Source organism: Monodon monoceros, unplaced genomic scaffold (genome assembly GCF_005190385.1).
Source record: "Monodon monoceros isolate NGI ecotype Baffin Bay Population unplaced genomic scaffold, NGI_Narwhal_1 Super_Scaffold_12, whole genome shotgun sequence".
Taxonomy (NCBI): domain Eukaryota; kingdom Metazoa; phylum Chordata; class Mammalia; order Artiodactyla; family Monodontidae; genus Monodon; species Monodon monoceros.
Window position 1 is genome coordinate 149,660,319 of NW_021703768.1, and position 18,868 is coordinate 149,679,186.

General features: G+C 44.0%; 1 protein-coding gene across 2 annotated transcripts in view; it reads left to right on the top strand.

Annotated features, from left to right (window-relative positions):
* The window catches only part of SFXN1 (sideroflexin 1), a 48,263-nt gene extending 37,069 nt beyond the window's left edge, over positions 1-11,194 (top strand). The window contains exons 8-11 of one of the 2 annotated variants that reach the window (XM_029217220.1): positions 4,040-4,112; positions 5,014-5,063; positions 5,476-5,523; positions 9,009-9,071. In XM_029217220.1, coding sequence (XP_029073053.1) covers positions 4,040-4,112; positions 5,014-5,063; positions 5,476-5,523; positions 9,009-9,071 — 234 coding nt within the window. Of the gene's footprint in view, positions 1-4,039; positions 4,113-5,013; positions 5,064-5,475; positions 5,524-9,008 lie in introns of both variants that reach the window. The other variant, XM_029217219.1, reaches the window with a different exon arrangement.
* Positions 11,195-18,868: the final 7,674 nt, after the last annotated feature.

Here is an 18,868-nt window from a genome sequence, read left to right on the forward strand (position 1 = left end):
AGAGGTATGTCAGCAGCCCGGCTCTGGAGTGGAGACTCCTAATCTTGCCAGCTGCCACTGCTGGTGGGACATTATTCCCCGGAGTCTCACTCCAGGCTGTGGATACTGAGCACACATGGCTGCTTACATGTGAGCTGATCATGGCGTGGGATTCCAGAAATTCTGTAGGAAAGTCTGCATTTGAACCTACATTCATGCTAAAGTGTTAGGTCACTGGGGAAGACATGTGAAATGAACTTGGTCCTTTACTCTCCCAACTGTCATGCCTTTGAACTCCTGGGGTCTCAGTGTTGTTGGAAAAGTTGCCACGGTTACTCTCATATCTTGGTGACAAACACTGGGCAGGAGACATAGCTGGGCATATTGTATCATTTTCTTGCTGGGACAGACAGAAATTGCTGTAGATACAGCCTGGCATTTTCTTCCATGAAGCAACCAGCAAATGATACAAGCAGTTAGCCACTGTTGCCACACTGCCCTAGGCTTTTCACAGCAATACATGAATAAATATTGTGTTTTCCTCCCTTGTTTTTGTTTGTGGTTTTCAGCTTTGCTTGGTACCATACCCTTCAATAATCATATAGAGGTGTGCCACCTCGATTCCCCTCTGCCCGCCCCACTCCACTACTGAAGGGCCTCATGTGGAACCGGAAGGGGCCGCTGGCATCAGAAGCCATGGGGCAGGGTTGGGGGAGGCGGTCAGAGTAGCCCATGGGTCAGTCCGAGCACCTCGCTAGCTACAAAGGGTCTGGCCGCAGCTGAACTCGTCTGGACTTCTGTGGAGGATGTTGCTTTGAAAAAGCAACGGCTAAACGTTGAGCTCTTCAGACATAACATCCCACTCCCACGTTCAGGGTGGCTGTTACACGAAAATATTGCATTTTGCCCATGTAGCGAGGACTGTAGGACTTCACTGATACCTATGGCCATTACAGAAGCATAGGCAGAGCAGCTTATCTTCCTATCCATGTGTTTCCATCTGCAGAGCACTTTCACATGCTATTTGGAAGGGCAGGCTTTTCTGAGCCCTTTTACAAAGGCTTAGAGGTCATTTCCTCAGCCGTTCATGTCCATGTGGGTGGCATCTGCCTGGGTCGGTTAGCCCTCTGATTGTTCCCGCAGCTCCAGCGGCCAGATGTGCCTCTCTGCAAGGATGTACTTATCTGGGCTTTTACCTTGAATATGACCAGACTCCTCTGCAAACATGAAATGAATTGAATGTTCTTGGCTTTTTTACACGGTGAGCTTGGGGAGCCTTCGGCATGACTCATCCTTCCCCCCACGCTTTAGCTTTTCCCAAATGGAGCGCTGGCAAAAAGCATCAGCTGTGGGCAGGTGACTCACAGAAATCTTTGCAGTAAACCAAAAAGTTCACTGCTTAAAATCTGGTGCTTTTCCCAACAGTGTTCTTGAAGAATAGCTCCTGTGGTCTCTCTACTTTGCTGGCACTTTCATTGGGAATAAAGTTGATATGGTCTGGGTCAGATAAGAGCTGCTCGTTCCTTAAGTTCTAGTTCATTTATATTTTCTTTAATAAAAGTGGACGGCTCTGTCTACTCAGTAGATTTTCAGGATTGTCTGCTAATGGAGTGTGAATGTAGCGTTTATTTGTTCATTCATTTATTTTATTCAGCAGCCCTTTGTTGAATGCCTGTTGCATGCCAAGCAACGTGCTAGGTCCTAGCATCAGAGAAATAGGGCTTGGGCCCTGCTCTCAGGGACCATATAGCATGGTGGTGGGGAGAGGCACAGGGCAAATGGTTCCAATACATGGTGACTACAGCGTGAGGCACAGAGGGAGCATAGAAGAGGTTTCGCCCCCAACTGCCATAGGTGGGCAGAGGCTTGAAGACAACTGGCCAGGGACATCTGCTTTGCAGAAGCTCAGAGAAGACACAGAGCACGGCTTGTTGGGAGACTTGTAGATGGTCAGGTTGCCTGGGATGTGGGCCATGTGTAGGGAACTGACTGTACCATATATAAAAATCAACTCCCAATAGTTCCTGGAATCTAAATGTAAAAATGTACAATTGTCAAACTTCTAGAAGAAAATGTAGCAGAACATCTTTGAGATCTATACTTGGGCAAAGATTTCTTAGACATAACACTAAAAGCACAGTCCATAAAAGAAAAAATTGACAAATTGGGCTTCAACAAAATGTTAAAGTTCTGTTTTTTGAAAACTGTAAAGAGATTGAAAAGACAAGGAACAGACTGGGAGAAAATTTATGCAAAGTATGTGTCTGATAAAGGACTTGTATCCAGAATGTATAAAGAGTCCTCAATAATTTTTAAAGAAAACAACCCAGTTTTTTTTTTGCATTTTTTAAAAATTGGATTATAATTGCTTTACAATGGTGTGTTAGTTTCTGCTTTATAACAAAGTGAATCAGTTATACATATACATAGGTTCCCATATCTCTTCCCTCTTGCGTCTCCCTCCCTCCCACCCTCCCTATCACACCAGTTTTTTTTTTTTTTAAAAAAAGGGCAGAAGGTTTGAACAGACATTTCACCAAGTATATATAGATATAAAATAATATCACATGTAAAGATGCTCAGTATCTTTATTCATTGGGGAAATTCAAGTTTAAAACCACATTAGCTACCGTTAAACGCCTATTGGAATGGCTAAAATCAAAAAGACTGACCATAACAAGTGTTGACAAGGCTGTGGAGGACCTGAAACTCTCATCCCCTGCTGGTGGGAATGTAAAATGATACAACCACTCTGGAGGATAGTTTGGCAGTTTCTTAAAAAGTTAAACATATGCTTACCATGTGACCCAGCCATTTCACTCCTAGGTATTTACCTAGAAGAAAGGAAAACATATGTCCATAAAAGACAGATGTTCAAAGCAGCTTTATTTGTAATGGCCCAAAACTGGAAACAATCCAAATGTTCATCAACAGGAGAATGAATGGAGTAGCAAAGCAATACATTCCATGCAGTGGAATACCTAACCCAGCAATAAGAAGTCCTGAACTATGGATACGTACAAGAGCATGAATGAATCTCAAAACAATTACACAAAAAAGTAGATACTGTATAGAAAATCCTAGAAATTATAACCTAGTATATAATGACAGAAAGTAGATCAGAGGTTGCCAGGGAATGGGTGCAGGGTTTAGGGAAGATGGTGGAATTGCCAAGGGCACAAGGAACAAGGAAAACATGAAGGATGATGGCTCTGTTAATTATTTTGATTGTGGTGATGGCTTCACAGCTGAATACTTATATCAGAACTTTTATCATACACAGTAAGTATGTGCAATTTATTGTATTTCATAAAGCTGTTGGAGGAAAAATCATTGGGAGGAGAAAGAATTTATTCATATTAACTTTTTGAGCTTTTACTTCATTGACTATATATCTTTTAAACTTGTGATTACTGTCTTTAATTCATTTAAAATATCCTCTGTTTGCGCAATTCTGTGCTAAATAAGGTGTGTCCCTCCCTCACGGAGTTCTGTGATTATCTAGGGGAAAACCATACATCCTCAGCTCACTTATTTAATCTCAGACTAAGTTCTGTTTAAGAAGTAGGGATGAAGGAGGCAGGATGGGATGCTGGGAAGGAGTCGGGAGGAGGGATGACATCCAGGTTGGGTTTCATGGGAGAGATCAGAATTCTCCAGGATCCTTGTCGTTACCGAGAGCCTTTCCAACAGAACCCTCTGCACAAGCCGCCATCAGCCTTTGGTTTGTACACATCCATTGTTGAGATTACACACAGCTGTTCAAGAGTCCACTTGACGTGAGGATGGGCTCTCATGGGCTCATCTTCCCTCAAGATCTCATTCAGGGCTTAGCTTGCCTTCCCATCACCAAGTCTGTGTACCCGCCCAGAAGACACACATCTGGGAAGTGCTAGGAAGAGGGTTTACCATCTCCTTATGAAAATCCTTCATCATCAGACAGAGCCAGTTGCCCCAGATACAATATTTCCTTTTCCTGCTTTCCTTGGAGGGGTGGGGCCCCTCTGTGCGAGCTCCATGGTCTGTCTCTGCTTGATGACATCTCTCTCTTCCTCTCCAGTCCACGCCTCTCTCCCTTCACGTTCACCCATGTGATGTACCTCTTCGCCAGAGGAGTCTGCTCGGGGACCAGGGTATGCCTGTCAGGCAAGCCTCCTTGGGGTCATGATCTTTTAACAGCTTGTGTTGACACTTAACTAAGTTGGCTGATTTCATTACAGCCAGTTCACAATTTGGTTGCAGCTCTTTCAGTGGCCTTATTTATATAATCTATATATTTCGTTGCTCTTTATATTGCATATTATGCTTTTTTAAAACTCCGTGTTGAACGCTAAAAATCTAATAGCACTTATTCTCTAAAAGACCAACCAACTCATTCATTTCCATTAACAAAAAAGTGACAGGCAAAAATTTGTCATGCCAGCAATAGTTTTAGCCGTACCGACAGCAACTAAACCCAAGAAAGGAAAGGTGCATAGGAGGAAGGGGGATACTTGTTGGATTTCTGCTACGTTCCGGGCACGGTACTAGGTGCTTTATGAATGTTATCTGGCATATCTTCACTCACACGCTTTTAGGAAGCTGTCGTGATCCTCATTTTACAGAGAAGGAACCAAAGGTTGGAGACCGTGCCCTTTTCCCACAGTGGGGATGGACTGGTAGGGCAGAGATTTGATTGCAGCATTGTCTTCCAGCCTTGGAACCACGCTATACAGACCCCCAGCCAGGAGAGAAATTATAGCTAAGTGATAACCATTTCTCCAGCTCCCATATAGCCAGGCATCTCTCAGATTATATGTGCAAGGGAGAAAAATGAGAAGCCGCTTAATCTTTGCCTGTGCATTCATGGACAGATCGAAGAGGGAAGTCAGGACTAACTGTAACGCTGTTACAGTGTTACCCCTGCATTTCACTAATCGCATTCCAGCTGGATCTTGTAATGTGGCGAGGTTCCTGTCCCAGTTAACCAGCAGAAGAAATTGTTTCTAAGAGCCTGTATAAAAAGTACTCAAAATAATTTATTTCTCAACACAGAGGTTCCCATGGATGAGCGCGCCTATTCAGGTTGGATTAGTTGGCTTCTGGTGAGTAGAATTACTTTGATGTCATTAATTTCTTTTTTTTAAGATAAATATACAGCATATGAAATGTGAGGGATAATATGGGACACACGTTTTGAAAATGAGACCATCCCAGAACATCTGGAACTTATGGTCCCAGACATTAGCTAGACATAAGCTGTCTTTAGAGAAGCCTACAACATTTGGGGCTATTTGTGTGATTCTTTTTTAAACTCCTTTATCTCTTTGATTTAAAAAAATATATATATTTTGGCAGTCCTTGGTAGTAAAATTATACGAACAGGACATATTTTTGTGAGGCAGCATAACACTCGAAAGAAAGAAAGGGGACTGTTATCAAAGTAAAATAATAAAAAAGAATCTGAAAAGTCGACCATTTCAAAAATGCTCTGATTCTTTTCTTTTTTTTTTTAAGTTTGGTATTTGCTACACCTCTGTGCTGTGCTCTGTTTCCTCAGAAAAGGTATGTATTTGTTACTCTTCAGAGTGATCATGCGTTTTAATCCTAAAAACCAGTTGAAGACACAGGTCCATTTCACTAGTAGGAAAGTTGAGTCTCAAAAAGATAATGAAGCCAAGCCTCTAAAAAGAAGAGATAAGAGGCAGAAATGAAATGCGTGTCTGTTTAATATCAAAATTCTCTTTGCCCAGCTCTTTTCTACCTCCTACTGTTATATTTGAAAATTCTTTATTCTTGTGTAAGACTCAGGCTAACTCTGGTGCCAATTTGCTCTTATAAAAATTTAAGTATGGCTCGATGTCCAATCCATTGGCAAATGCATCTATAATGCAGATATATTCGAATTTAAGTTCCACCCCCAGGGACAGCAGTTATATGCACTTAGCTTTGGTGGTTGGTATATTTGCTTGCCTTCTTCCTACTTAGGGTTTTTTTTTTCATTTTTTCATTTTTTTCTTTTTTTGCCTTAAAAGCTTGATTGTGCACGTGTCTTTCATCACAAGCTGCCCTTGAATCCTGCCTTTGATGTAAGAACTGTATTGACAGGCATTAAATCAGCGTCACATAAATCTAAGGCTTCGGCTTTTTTCTATTCTAACATCAAGGCACAGAGGAGCAGCATTTTGTTGTTTTGCTGTGGTTTGTGTTACCAGACTCCTGCCCTTCGTGGGCCAGCAGGCCCCAAACATATGGCCTTTAATGCCCTAGGCTTTCACAGTGGGTTTGGGATGAGGTATTCTGTTCTAGAACTAACTTCATCAGGTCCCTCTACCTGATAGAAAAATCCATCTTTTATCCGGTCTTTCACTTCTGCCTTTGACCCCCCACTGTTCTTAGTTGGGGATTTAAATTTCAAGGAGAGGGAACTTTTATCACCTTGATGCCTATAGCTAAGCCTCCCTTGAAGAGGGCGGGACCTTCAGAACCTCTGTTGAAGCCCAATACAGATGAATTTCCTAAAGAGGAGCACTCATACCTATTTAATTGTACAAACCCCAGAATCTCAGGGCTTAAGGTAAGAAATGTTTATTTCATTAGTATATCGCATTGGAATGTGTGTTCAGCCCTTGACCTTGTGCTCGGTGACTTAGGAACATGGCATTTGGGTCGAGAAAGATCTGACTTCAAATCTCAGTTACACCTCCAGTTTCCTTATCTGTAAAATTAGGATAATCCCTGACTTGCCAGGTTTTTATAAGGGTTAAAACGCATAACGTCGGACCACGAACCTGAGTACTGGGTCATACCCATTATCATTATCATCAGCGACATGATTTTAAAATTACCCAAGTTCCCACTGTATGGAAAAAAATAGCCATTGTGGTTTTTTTCTAGATTCATAATTTTTCTCTTTTTTGCATATGTTTATAAATCTATATCCTACCTTTTTTTATTAATTTTTTTTTATTTTTGGCTGTGCTGGGTCTTCGTTTCTCTGCGAGGCCTTTCTCTAGTTGCAGCAAGCAGGGGCCACTCTTCATCACGGTGCGCGGGCCTCTCACTATCGCAGCCTCTCCCGTTGCGGAGCACAGGCTCCAGACGCGCAGGCTCAGTAGTTGTGGCTCACGGGCCTAGTTGCTCCGCGGCATGTGGGATCCTCCCAGACCAGGGCTCGAACCCGTGTCCCCTGCATTGGCAGGCAGATTCTCAACCACTGCGCCACCAGATAAGCCCCCTGGCAGGAGTTCTTTAGACCCAACCAAGTTGTCAGCTACTTGCCGCGCAGTCATAATTTGGATGTTTGGTGGTCATCTGGGTGGATCTTTTCAAGTCCAAAGTGATAGAGCAATAGGAGAATGAGAAAGACTGAGTGGGATAAGCCTTGGCCTCAGTGCGCTTCTTCACGGCCAGAGAACTCGTCTCTGCCAGATCCTGCAGGCGACGTCAGCTGCCACTTCACAGGCTACTCGAATCTACATGGCTCAGGATAAGTCCCAGCCACCCTTCAGAGGGGAGCCATAGCCCAATAGGCGGATCGAGATTATGGCCTTTGAGACCCCGCATTGGGTGCCAGAAAAGATGTTGCAGGAAAGAGAGTGGGGTGCGAGAGGATGGCCACATCCCAAGTCATGTCTGTGTCCCTGGGGTGGCCGCCAAGTGTGGGTTCTTGGCTTTGTGCAGGCAAGAATTCAAGAGCAAGACATAGTAAAGTGAAAGAAGGTTTATTCAGGGAGATACACACTCCATAGACAGAGTGTGGGCCATCTTGGAAGGCAAGAGGCCGCCTACCTTTTTTACCTCGGAGTTTACCACATCTCAACTATATTAAAGAACAAATCTTTTTAAAAGACTAATTATATAGTGTTACCAAACCCAGGTTCGGCTGCTTGCCGCTCAGAAGCCAATAATTCAAGAGGCAAGTGTCAGTAGAAAGGAAAGGTGCTTTAATCAGAAAAGCTGGCAGTCTGGGGAGATGGTGGACTTGTGTCCAGAGACCAGCTCTGATGATTCTGCTCAGCCATGACAGTTTTTAAAGGGAAAAAAACGGAGGGGGAAGAATCTCAGCAAATCATCGAGGCAGGAGGTTGGATTCTGCATCATTCTCCGTTGAGTGCAGACTGGCTGACTCTCTTCACATGTTATCTTGCCCACATGATCTGCCTGCGGGATTGCTTAGGGCGATTCGTTGGGGGTAGAGAGCTAGTCATTTTTTTAACTGCTTACTTCTTCATTCTTCTTTTTATCTAGGAAAAGAATCAACAGGCTAGACAAGGCATGGTGTGCATTCAGGACAGCACAAGTCAGGAGTTAGGCTAATCGCCTAGTGATCTCATCCCTGTCATTAGGTTCTTCTAAGATTAGAGGGGAACAGAAATGGGCAAACAGGAAAGGGGCAAATGAGTTGCTTTCAATAACAAAATGTCCACAGTTTTTCTGGACAGTTTTTCTTCATCCTTAATACATATGCACATATAAAACATTCAAGTACATCTTTAAATGTATAAAGCAAGCACTAACGGTGGTCAACAACAGATGTTTTTTCTCATACATTTTAGTATTTTCTGAAAGCTTTAGAATAAGTATGTTTTACTATACAGTGGACAAAAGCAGATTAACGAAAGTGAATTTGTAGTGCTAAAAAGTTCCACTGAGTGCATATATCTTTTTTTAATTGACGGTGAACATTTATGTTGTTTTCCTTGGGAAGTGGCGTGACCACAGGTTGTTTTCCAATACCATCAGGGTCTAAGAGTGTCATCACCATACCTCCTTGCTGGCAAAAGTGGTTTTTAAGGCTTTTAATAAGATGAGAGGTAAAAAGCGTATCTCAGTGTTGGGTTTTGATGGTGCCTTTCTTTGATATTTAGTGACAGTTTTCTGAGAGGAACAGGATGCTCGTTTTCTGGGCACGTGAAGCATTTTTCAAACAGGACTCTGTTGTCCCAGTCACAGGGGGTGGGTGGGGCTACTCTCTCTCCTCTCTCCAGGTTCTAATTCCCACCTCCGCCCGTGGAATGACCCTGTCTGTCGTTTCTCCCTTCTCCCAGTTCCATGTCTGTGACAAGCTTGGAGGCCGAGCTGCAAGCCAAGATCCAAGAGACCCATCCTGAATTACGGCGCGTGTACTTTAACAAGGGATTATAAAGTAGGGAAAGAAACATCTTCAGAGGATCCTACCAACCACAAGTGTGGTGTAGCCAAGTTGGTAAGGAATATCCTGGTTCTGGTCGACAGCTGACAGATACCTTTTAACGATCCACATTAGCCTTTTAGAGTCAAGCTGCTACTTACAGCACAGCACCTGGGGTGGCCTCCCCTTACATTTGAATCATGGTATAATTTACAGAAACACCCTTCCTGTAGCTTTTATAGTCACTGTTTTTTCAAAGACAATATCCCAACCCTCACCCAGAGTTTTCAAAAGCACCGCTAGGCATAGAGTAGATGTTCAGTATATTGACTGTCAGTCAACGAAAAGGAAATCTGTTTAAAATACTGAATTTTTATCCTACTCTTGTTTCAAATCAAGGAGAGCTCAGTAGTGAGTTGAGAAAACACAAAAGCTCTGAAGCTAAACTGTAAAAGAAAATGACTCGTAAATATTAAGGACAGTTTACTTTCCTGCCCAGTTCGGGCTGGAGGTGACCCGAAGTAGATGATGAGTTCGTTGCATTTGTAGGATAAAAGCTCCTTCATACACCTCCCGGAAGTCAGAGTGATAGACAATTGTGAAAGGTCCCTGCTGTCAACAGCTGTATGCTTTCGTATTGCTGGTGGATTTCTTCGGTTGAGTTTGAAATTTATTCTATTTTACATTCTTATGAAGATATCAGTCTTACCTTGCACTTGTTGACTTTATATTCAGTCATTTAAATCAACTAATCAAATAACGGAAATGCACAAATGTCAAATTTTGGAAGTATATTCGAAACCAACGCTGTATGACTGGGTTGAATCTGGCGTGTTTGATTTTTTTTTTTTTTTTTAGAAGTGAGAGAACAGTTCCCTCTGCCTACATGTCTTTTCTTGTCATCCTCGTAGATCTCTTTGGCTTTCAGAAAGATACGGAAATAATGTGTATGTGAATCAATGACTCAATGAGTTTTACTTAATGTTGTATATTACATTCCACCCTGTTTGAAAATAATGAACCCATGGACCACTGTTTACATCATCTGTAGTATCTTCACATACAATATATTTAATGTTAATAGATTATGTTTCAACTCTGTAGAGGTTCAAAGGCATATGTGAGGTGGTCATTTCACTGAGTATAGACCACTCGATTCAATTTGTAATTCAGAGACTTATAAGTGGGAAAAAAATGTAGAAACTAGTTTGGGCAAATTTTTCCTGACACTGTGACCAGACTGAATTTCCTCATAAAGAAAAAATGGTGTGCCTCGTGTCTGTGTTTCTCTTTTCTCTGAAACGATGAATGGACCTGAAGGTTTTGGGCCACTCCGAGCCTTCCTTTATATACTGCCAGAATATTCTCATTTAGATTTCCTGTCTTAAGCCATTTGAAGCAAAAGAGCTTCCCCATGACATTCTGGCCTTGGATGTCTTTTGTGGCCATAGATGCTTCTCTTTAAAAATGGGTAAAAGCAGGAAATTCAAGGCAGAGCTCCACGAGGTGCTTAAAGGGCACTTTTAACAAGAAACTAAAGCCCTTGAGGCCTACCCCACTCGCCCCAGCTAATCTCAGAATGCTTACCCCCAGTCAGGTGGCAGCTCCATGTCCAAATCTTAACCTTCGTTGAAAAATTAATGAATGCCTGGTTGGAAGATTGACAAACTGACCAAAATTTTGATACACACCAGGATGAGATGGCCAAAGGATCATTACAAAAGGGATAATGAGCCTGGAGATGTGTCTTTTTAAACATTATCTGTTGAAGCTTCTGACTCTTGATGCTTTTATAGAGAACTATGAATTGTATAGTTGAATCATGGTTTATAAAAAGGAACAAAATGAACCAAGATTGGCGATCTTTGCTGATCTCTTAGGAATACCTCTTCTGGAGAAAAGTTCACACGAAGTGCAATATGCTTGTAAAGGTAAATAGTTATTAATATTTCTAGCAACATGACATAAAGAATTATGACTGTAAGTATTAACCGACTGGCAGCTTTTTTTCAGTATTAGCACAGTGTCTGGCCAGTGTTGGAGTCGATGTATTATTTCAGTTCAACTGGATGAAATGTTAAATAAACTCAGAATGAAAAAAAATTCTCTCTTTTATTTGTATGTAAAGGATGATGCAGTTTTTATGTTATACTCAATGGTACCTTTCATTCTAACTTAATATCTGGGTACCATCAAGTAACTCCTGATGAAGAGATATTTTTGTATTATGCGTTTAGCAGGAAATATATTTCTAGTCCTGGCTACCAGTTTTCCACCTTCTTGAACACCATAGAGGCTCCCACCCCCCCACGGCAGCCCCACACAGCGTAATTCCAGGTACGTTCGTTATGACACAGGGGGAATGAGATTCTGCCTTCGACCCTGATGACTGACACCCCTACACATGTGGTCAGGTCAATTTGCTTTTATATTGTTTGTCAGATTCTAATGTGGAACTAGCGTTTACCATAGTTCACAGAGAAAATCTAAATTTAACCCAGGGTTGGGGAGTGCCTTATTAAGAGACGTAAAAAAGAACTGAGCATTTTACCCACCGTGGTCACGTCTCTGCTCTGTGTTGCCACAGGACCTCTGTTTATCACTTAAATTTTTGAAATATATTCAAGAGCTTGGGCCTACGAGTCAGAGCCGCTACAGTCTTGGTTGTACCCACTTTTAAAATAAACATATCTGGGCTGGTGACATTCTCTGTGACCTTCAGTTTTATTAGTTTAGATTGTTTGGAGAGAATAACTGAATCTACCTCACAGAGTTGTTGTAAACAAGCTAATTCCAGCACAGCGGTTTACGTAGTGCCTGGTACAGAGTAACCATTCAGTGGACGATTGCCAATTGTCTACAGATGCTGGACGTGCATTCCAAATGCCAGTACATCAATCTCCTGGTAAGATTGCAGAGTCTTGGCGGCTTCCGCAGAGATAACCCACAACTTCACTAAAAGTAGATTAAAGTGGCCACGGGGAGACACGTGAATCCATCCTTTTAAAACGTCCAACGATTAAGGTTTTGCCTAGATGAGACAGAGGTGGGAAAGTCTCTGCTCACAGATGAGAAAGCTGGGGCTTCAAGTAGTACAAGTTCAAGGCTGCTCCTGGTCGCTTGAAAACTATAGTGGCAGCCAAGGTCTGACACCTGAATCTACAGCCCTGTCCAAAAAGTGTAAACAACTGGAACACTCCAATAACATTAGTTTTTCAAATTGGTGTATTCTTGTGTATTCATAATTTCACTAAAAGCCAAAGAAAGGTCAGGTTACATCTGTTAGTGATGTTATAAAGTATCAAGCTCTAGATATTCAAAGTATGGTCCATAGCCCAGCAACATCCAAGTTTGTTAGAAATGCAAGTTCTTGGGCCCCAGCCCAGACCTGCTGAGCCAACATCTGCCAGATAACAGGAGCCCTGAGATCTCCGTATGCGTCACAGCTGGAGAAGTTCTGGCTGTGCCACATCTCCGACGCTCCCAGGGACCCGAGCTTCACTGGGTCAGTTTCAGATCAACTTCTAATACTCTGTGAATTTGCGTATTTACCCCTCACCAGATTCCAAGGAAGCTTCCAGCTTCAATGTTGACGTTCTTAGGGACATAGGGTCAACAAGCTTACGAGGGCAGGGATTTCCGTTTTGTCCACGGCCGTAGCTCCATCACCTAGAACAACTGGCACCAGCGAAGGGTCCCCATATGGTCATCGGGTTCATCCTGGGCTCTTTCTGGGAATCTGAAGAAGGGTCTTCACATTTCCGATATCCAGTTGTGGAAAGGAAGCCACTTGGCGTCACGGAGAGGTCGTCACCAAGATGTGGAAAGAACAGGGAGTCTGAGGGTTTCTGGGACCAGAGCTGGCCATGAATGTTATCCTTGGGAACCGAGAGGCAAAATGAGCATCCAAGTTGTAACCATTGTTGTGGAGCCAGCCCAACTGTCACGGAGGACACCACTGCCCCTGTAGCTTTTGGAGACGAAGGAGCACTTGGGACAATACACCTAGGGGCTTGTTGAACCCTCAAGGAGCCCACGATATGCCCAGTTTTAAAGAGAAGGAATTTGAGGCTCAGAGATGTGGGCTGATTTGTCTAATGTCATGCGGTGGCCCAACTGCTATCTCAGTCCAGGCCTGTCAGACTCCAGTGTCTTCCGCTGTACTTCACAGCTTCTCCATCAATAGGAATAATTAGAACTAGCTTCGATACAGCATTTTACCATCTTCAACGTGTTTTTATTTCTGCATACGTTACTCCTTGTAATAGCCCCAACAGTTCCTCTGAGCATCATCTCCATTTAAAAAGTGGGGAAACAGTCTTGAAGAAGTGAAATCACTTACCACCAACCTAACTTGGGGGATTCAAAGGATTATAAAAGATGTATTCACGTTCCCACACACACACCCACAAACAAAAGGTTTATGGAACATACAGAATTCCAATAAGGACCCGACCAAGGTCAAAGGCAGATCAGCAAGGTCATTTCCAGATAGGATCCCCTATTAGAGTAATAGGAACAATGGTTTTCAAAGTGTGGTCCCTGGTCCAGCAGCATCAGCATCACTGGGAACTAGAAATGCATGTTCTCAGGCCCTCTCGTACTGAATCAAAAACTCGAAGGTGGGACCCGGCCAACTTCTAACAAGCCCTCTGAGTGACTCTGACACAGTCCATTCAAACTTGAGAACCACTGGGTGGCTGTTAGGATGAATGCTAGAGTCGCGTTCAGCTCCGTTCTATGAACTGAGGCAGGCTAATCTCTCTAAACCTGTTTCCTCATCTGTAAAATGATGTTAATGCCACTTCCGTCATTGGGTTGTTGGGAGGATTCAATGAGAATTAATAAATGGACAGCACTTAGCCTGGCACAGGGTACACTCAACGCATTGTAGCTAAATTTATGTGATCCCCGGGACCAGAAGTTTGACAACACTGTTGGTGATCCTACAGGGAAACAGGCACTCTCGTGACTGCTGGTAGACATCCAAATTGCTGCAGTTTTCCTGCAAGACAGTTTGGGTGTTTCTCTCAAAACGTATAAAAGCACGTACCCTCCTTAAAGCAATTTCACGTCTAAGAATTAATCCCACAGATGGATACACTCGGGTTCACAGGAGACCTGGCTACTCCTGGGAGGGAACCGTATGAATGCAATGGTCGGGGGAAGTGAAGGAAGGGGGAGGTTGGAGAGTATTTCCAGAAGATGGTGAGAAACTGCCAGGTAGGAAAAAAAAAGTGTACACTATTGTGGGTAATCCCAAGTATAAGAATAAATTTTCCCTTGGGAAAAAGAATTTTTTAATTTCTGAATTGGATTTTTGCAAGATAGAAGGATAAATAACAGTTGATTGTCACAAATATAAGCTAATTTGGGAAGAAAGGCTATCTCTGGATGGTGGGATTTTAAGTGATTTTAAAATTTTCTCCTTTATGCTTTTCTAGTTTTACAGATTTACTTCTGTTTCTGAACTCAGGACATACTAAATGCTACTTTAAAAAAAAAACAAACCCTGTAGGTTATAGTCCCAATTTTATAATAATATATGCACTGATATGTATAAAAAGACATATTAGAGGAATATATACCACAATGGTTAACAGTTGGTATCTCTGGATTTACAGGTCATCTTTATTTTCTTTACAGCTTTCTGTTTCTCAGATTTTCTGGAATGTATTGGTTCTAAAATCAGAAACACGTCAAGTTCAGGCCGTTGAGTGACCCCCAGCTCAGGCTTGGAAGCGGGTGCCTCTCAGCTCCCAAGCTCTGGGATTACCGAGCCAATCATTGACCCTCCCCTTGATTCCATCTCTCTCCTGGAAGTGATGGAAACAGTATCTACCTTATAGACAGGCCTGAACCTGTGGTTTTGGAGCTCCAGGCCGGAGAGATCCGCAGCGCCGAGAGACGCCGCCAGGGAGCAGCATTGCCTGCAACATCGCGCGACTGGAGCCCACCGATCCCCAGAGCTGCCGGCAGGTGGCGCAGGGCAACAGACTGCGGCCCTCGAACGTGCATCTCTGGATTTCCAAGGCCAGGTCGGGAAGATGGTGCAGGAAGCCAGGAGAAGGACATGATCTCTCCAGCTTCAGGAAGCTGGAAAGATGCCAACAAGCAGGAATGGGACTTATTGTACAGGGCACCTGACTCCCGGTAGGAGGGGGGCAGTGCGGAACACAGAACAATTGTAGGCCAGACCCAGCCCCTGCCCTCGGGGCCATCAGTGCTGCGACACAGGCCAATCACACCTGAAGCTGGCTCAGGGAAAGGGAGCTGGGAATCAGTGAGGGCTTTAAAGAGTGGCATCTCAACTGATACCGGGAAGAGGAGTAGAAATTTCTCACTGGGAGGAGAAAAGGGGCAAGAAGAAAACTAGGGCTTCTCCGTACCGGAATGGGCTTCCCTTTCCATGGAAAGATCTGGAAACCAGGGAGAGTGTGGCTGAATGGTGTGTGCAAAGGAGGGAACTTTGGGGAAGATGCCACCAGGATCTCAGGGTCGTGAGGGCCCTTCAGTGCCCAGGGAAGGAGTGCGGGCTTCATCCTGAAAGCAGGGACTCCTGGAGGCTTTTGTCCGGGGGAGGAACAACAGTCAGATCCTAACTCTGTCACTTGCTGTTTTTGTCATATGGGACCGGCCAGTTCCCGTCTCCGATCCTCAGTGTACTCATCTGTAAAATGGAGACAATAAATTGCAAATAATAAATAAATACATACATTACAGACAATAAATAAATACATTACAGTCTTGCTGTGAAACTTAAAATGGGTAAATGGAGAACCTGAAGTCGTGACTTTCCTTCCCTTGTCCTTTTATTTCTCTGCAATAAACCAAATGGAAAAGACAGACAAGCAGGCCATTTCCAGGATGTCACAGTGTCGGTTTGGCAAGTGCGAAGTTTCCAGGAGCCAGGAAATCGATTCATCATGTGTGATTGCAATCAAGAACAAGTTCTTTCCTCGTATTCTCATTTATGATGAAAATGTATTTTAATCATGTGTAATCTCCAAGAAAGATGGTAGCAGGAGAGAACAAGGTTTTTAATAACGCAAAGCTAAAAATAGAGACGAAGATGACGATGCTATTGAAATTCCAAAGGATGCCACCTCCTGATACAAAACCTGAATAATAATTTCGGTCCAGAACTAGGAGTGGGGTTGCTGGGAACCCTGTTCCCCAGGGGAGCGGCCTCAGGTGCAGCCGGGTGGCTTACCCGCTGGATGGCTGACATAGGAAAGAAGCAGAAAGTTTTCTTCCAACGGCCTTCTCACTGGGCGGGGTGAGTCACATCGGCAAATCTAGTGAGGATGACCCGATGAGGAGGAAAAGGATACTGTCACCGAAAGAGAAGTTGGGACTGGATCCTACTTCTGCAGTGCACCTCCAGCTTCCCAGGGCTCCTTTGCAAGGCAAAATCTGGACAATGGGGAAACAAAAGAAAACAAAGCGAAGGACTCCCAAGTAGAGGCTGACAATAAAAAAATGGAGAGAGGGAGAGAAGGCTGGACAGAAAAGCTGCCTGGACCAGGTGTAGACAGCAGCTCTCAAGTCTGGGAGTTGAGAGCCGGGAAGACAGGGTTTGGGGGGAGGGGACACAAAGAGGCAGCAATGGGGAGCCCCCATCCTTGATGCTGGGCATTAAGAAGGCACCCCCCGTTTGGGTGTAGGGTAGGGTTTCTCCCCCCTTGGCTTCACTCCAGAATCACCTGAAGAGACTTTCACAAGTCTCATTGCTCAGGTCGCATCCAAACCAATCACATCCCAATATTCGGAGGTGGCCTGGGAACCGGCATTTTAGGCTCCCCATGGCTCAGGTTCTAAGTGCAGCCAGGGTTGAGAACTGTTGTTCTCGAGATCGAAGAGTACGTTAAAGTGATTCCACGGCTTTGGAGGTGCTGGGGAGCGGGGGCAGTGGTTAGTGCTCTGCAGTGGTGGGGACGGGACGTCCCGCAGTGAACTAGGAGTGTGGACACTAGGAGTGTGGACCTGTGTTATCATTTATTTGCACTCGACCACTGTCGAGCCTCCATTACAGACAGCGATGGCTAACAGGCACTGAGCAATTATTTTACCCTATCGCAGCCTCATTTACTGTCACAACACCCTGTCAAGTAACTGCGACTCTAGTTGCTCCCACTTCACACATGAAACTGCAGCATTTCAGGGACTTGCCAGAGATAACCAGCTCACGCGTGGCAGAGGTAGGCAGAACGCCCTCGGCCTATGTGTCCTGCCCAGACCCTCCCCTTAGCCTGCCATCCATCGCGGGTGGTGGGGGGTGGGGGGGAGGGTCGAGCCAGCCTCTGACCCCAGGGTAAGCACAACCAAGGCTCCATTCCCACAGGCCTGGGAGAAGCATTCTGGAACATCGCCAGAGGCAAACAACAGATGTGCCCAGGACCGCAGTGGCTTGCTAGTTCTGGACTATGTGGCTCTGGAAGGATTCCAGTGTGGGTGGAGTTTGCAATGCGAAAGATGAAGCTTCTAGAGCCCTGCAGCGTGCTCTCTTCTGGGCGCGCGGCTGCTTCCTGCCTCCTTTCCCATCCAGGGTCCATCAGGCTCCACCTCACACTCCTCCTTCTTCAGCCTTCTTTTCTGCCTCAACCTCTCTGACCTAAGAAGCCCCACCAAAATAATACACGCTCATAAGAATAAACTAATATGACGCAGAAGCGTATAAAGAGATGGCTTCCTTCTTCTCCTTTCCTAATCTCAACCCCAAGGCTACCTTCTCCGGGGGTAACGGCTGTGGACTTTGATCTCCGTTCATCTGGCCACTGCATATGTATGCGCTCACCTGTAAGTGTATTTGGTTTGACTTTATACAAGTGAAATATACATATTCTACTACAATCTCACTTTTCCCCATAAAATTTTTTATTTTTTAGGTAATATTCATAGATCTTCCTCATTCTTGCTAAGAGCTTCATAGAATTCTGAAACGTTAATTCCTATAATTTATTAATCATTCCTCTATTGACGGGCATTTCTGTTATTTCCACAATTTTGCTACTACAAAAAAAATTCTGTTGGGAATATCCTTGTGCAAAGCTTTATATTCTTACGCTGTCGTTTCTTTAAGAGAGGTTCCTAGAAGGGAGATTAGTTAGGTCCTAAGATGTGAGCATTTAAAATTTTGTTGAAGCTAACTATATTTAGCCTTTATTTTGATGTGCCAGGTATGATAAGTGCAATTTATTCACTATCCCATTTGAGCCCCTCATCAGCTCTATAAGATAAATTCTCTTATTAGCCTCACTTTTCACACAATAAATTGAGGCCTAGAGAGGTTGAAACCCTTGCCCCGAACCACCCTAAGAGTAAATGGACTGTCCTCCAAAAAGGTATTTCACTCTAGCAACAGGGCCCACACCCTCCCCAAGATAGGATATAGTTGTCTTTGTAAGAACTAAATATCTAAAGGTCACTTTTTAAAAATTTACTTCTCATCCCTTGGGGTAAATCTTTTGAACCTCCACTGTTGCCGTTCTCTTTTGGACCATTGTCTCCCCTTACTTGGACCAGAGCCTCCACTGGCTCCTGCTGCCAGGCTTCCCTCTTTTAGCCCATCCTCCACATTTGCCTGAGCCGGCACACCCTCCCCTGAAGCCATTTGACAAAGTCCTGGCTCCTCGGTCTGACATGTGAGACCCTCCATAACTTCCTCCCTGCCAGGCTATGCAAATGAATATCCTCTCTCTGGCCCTCCTGTCCTTCTCCCGTTGGCTTTTGCAAACCATGTCGATGTACTTTCACATCTCCAGGCCTGTGCACATG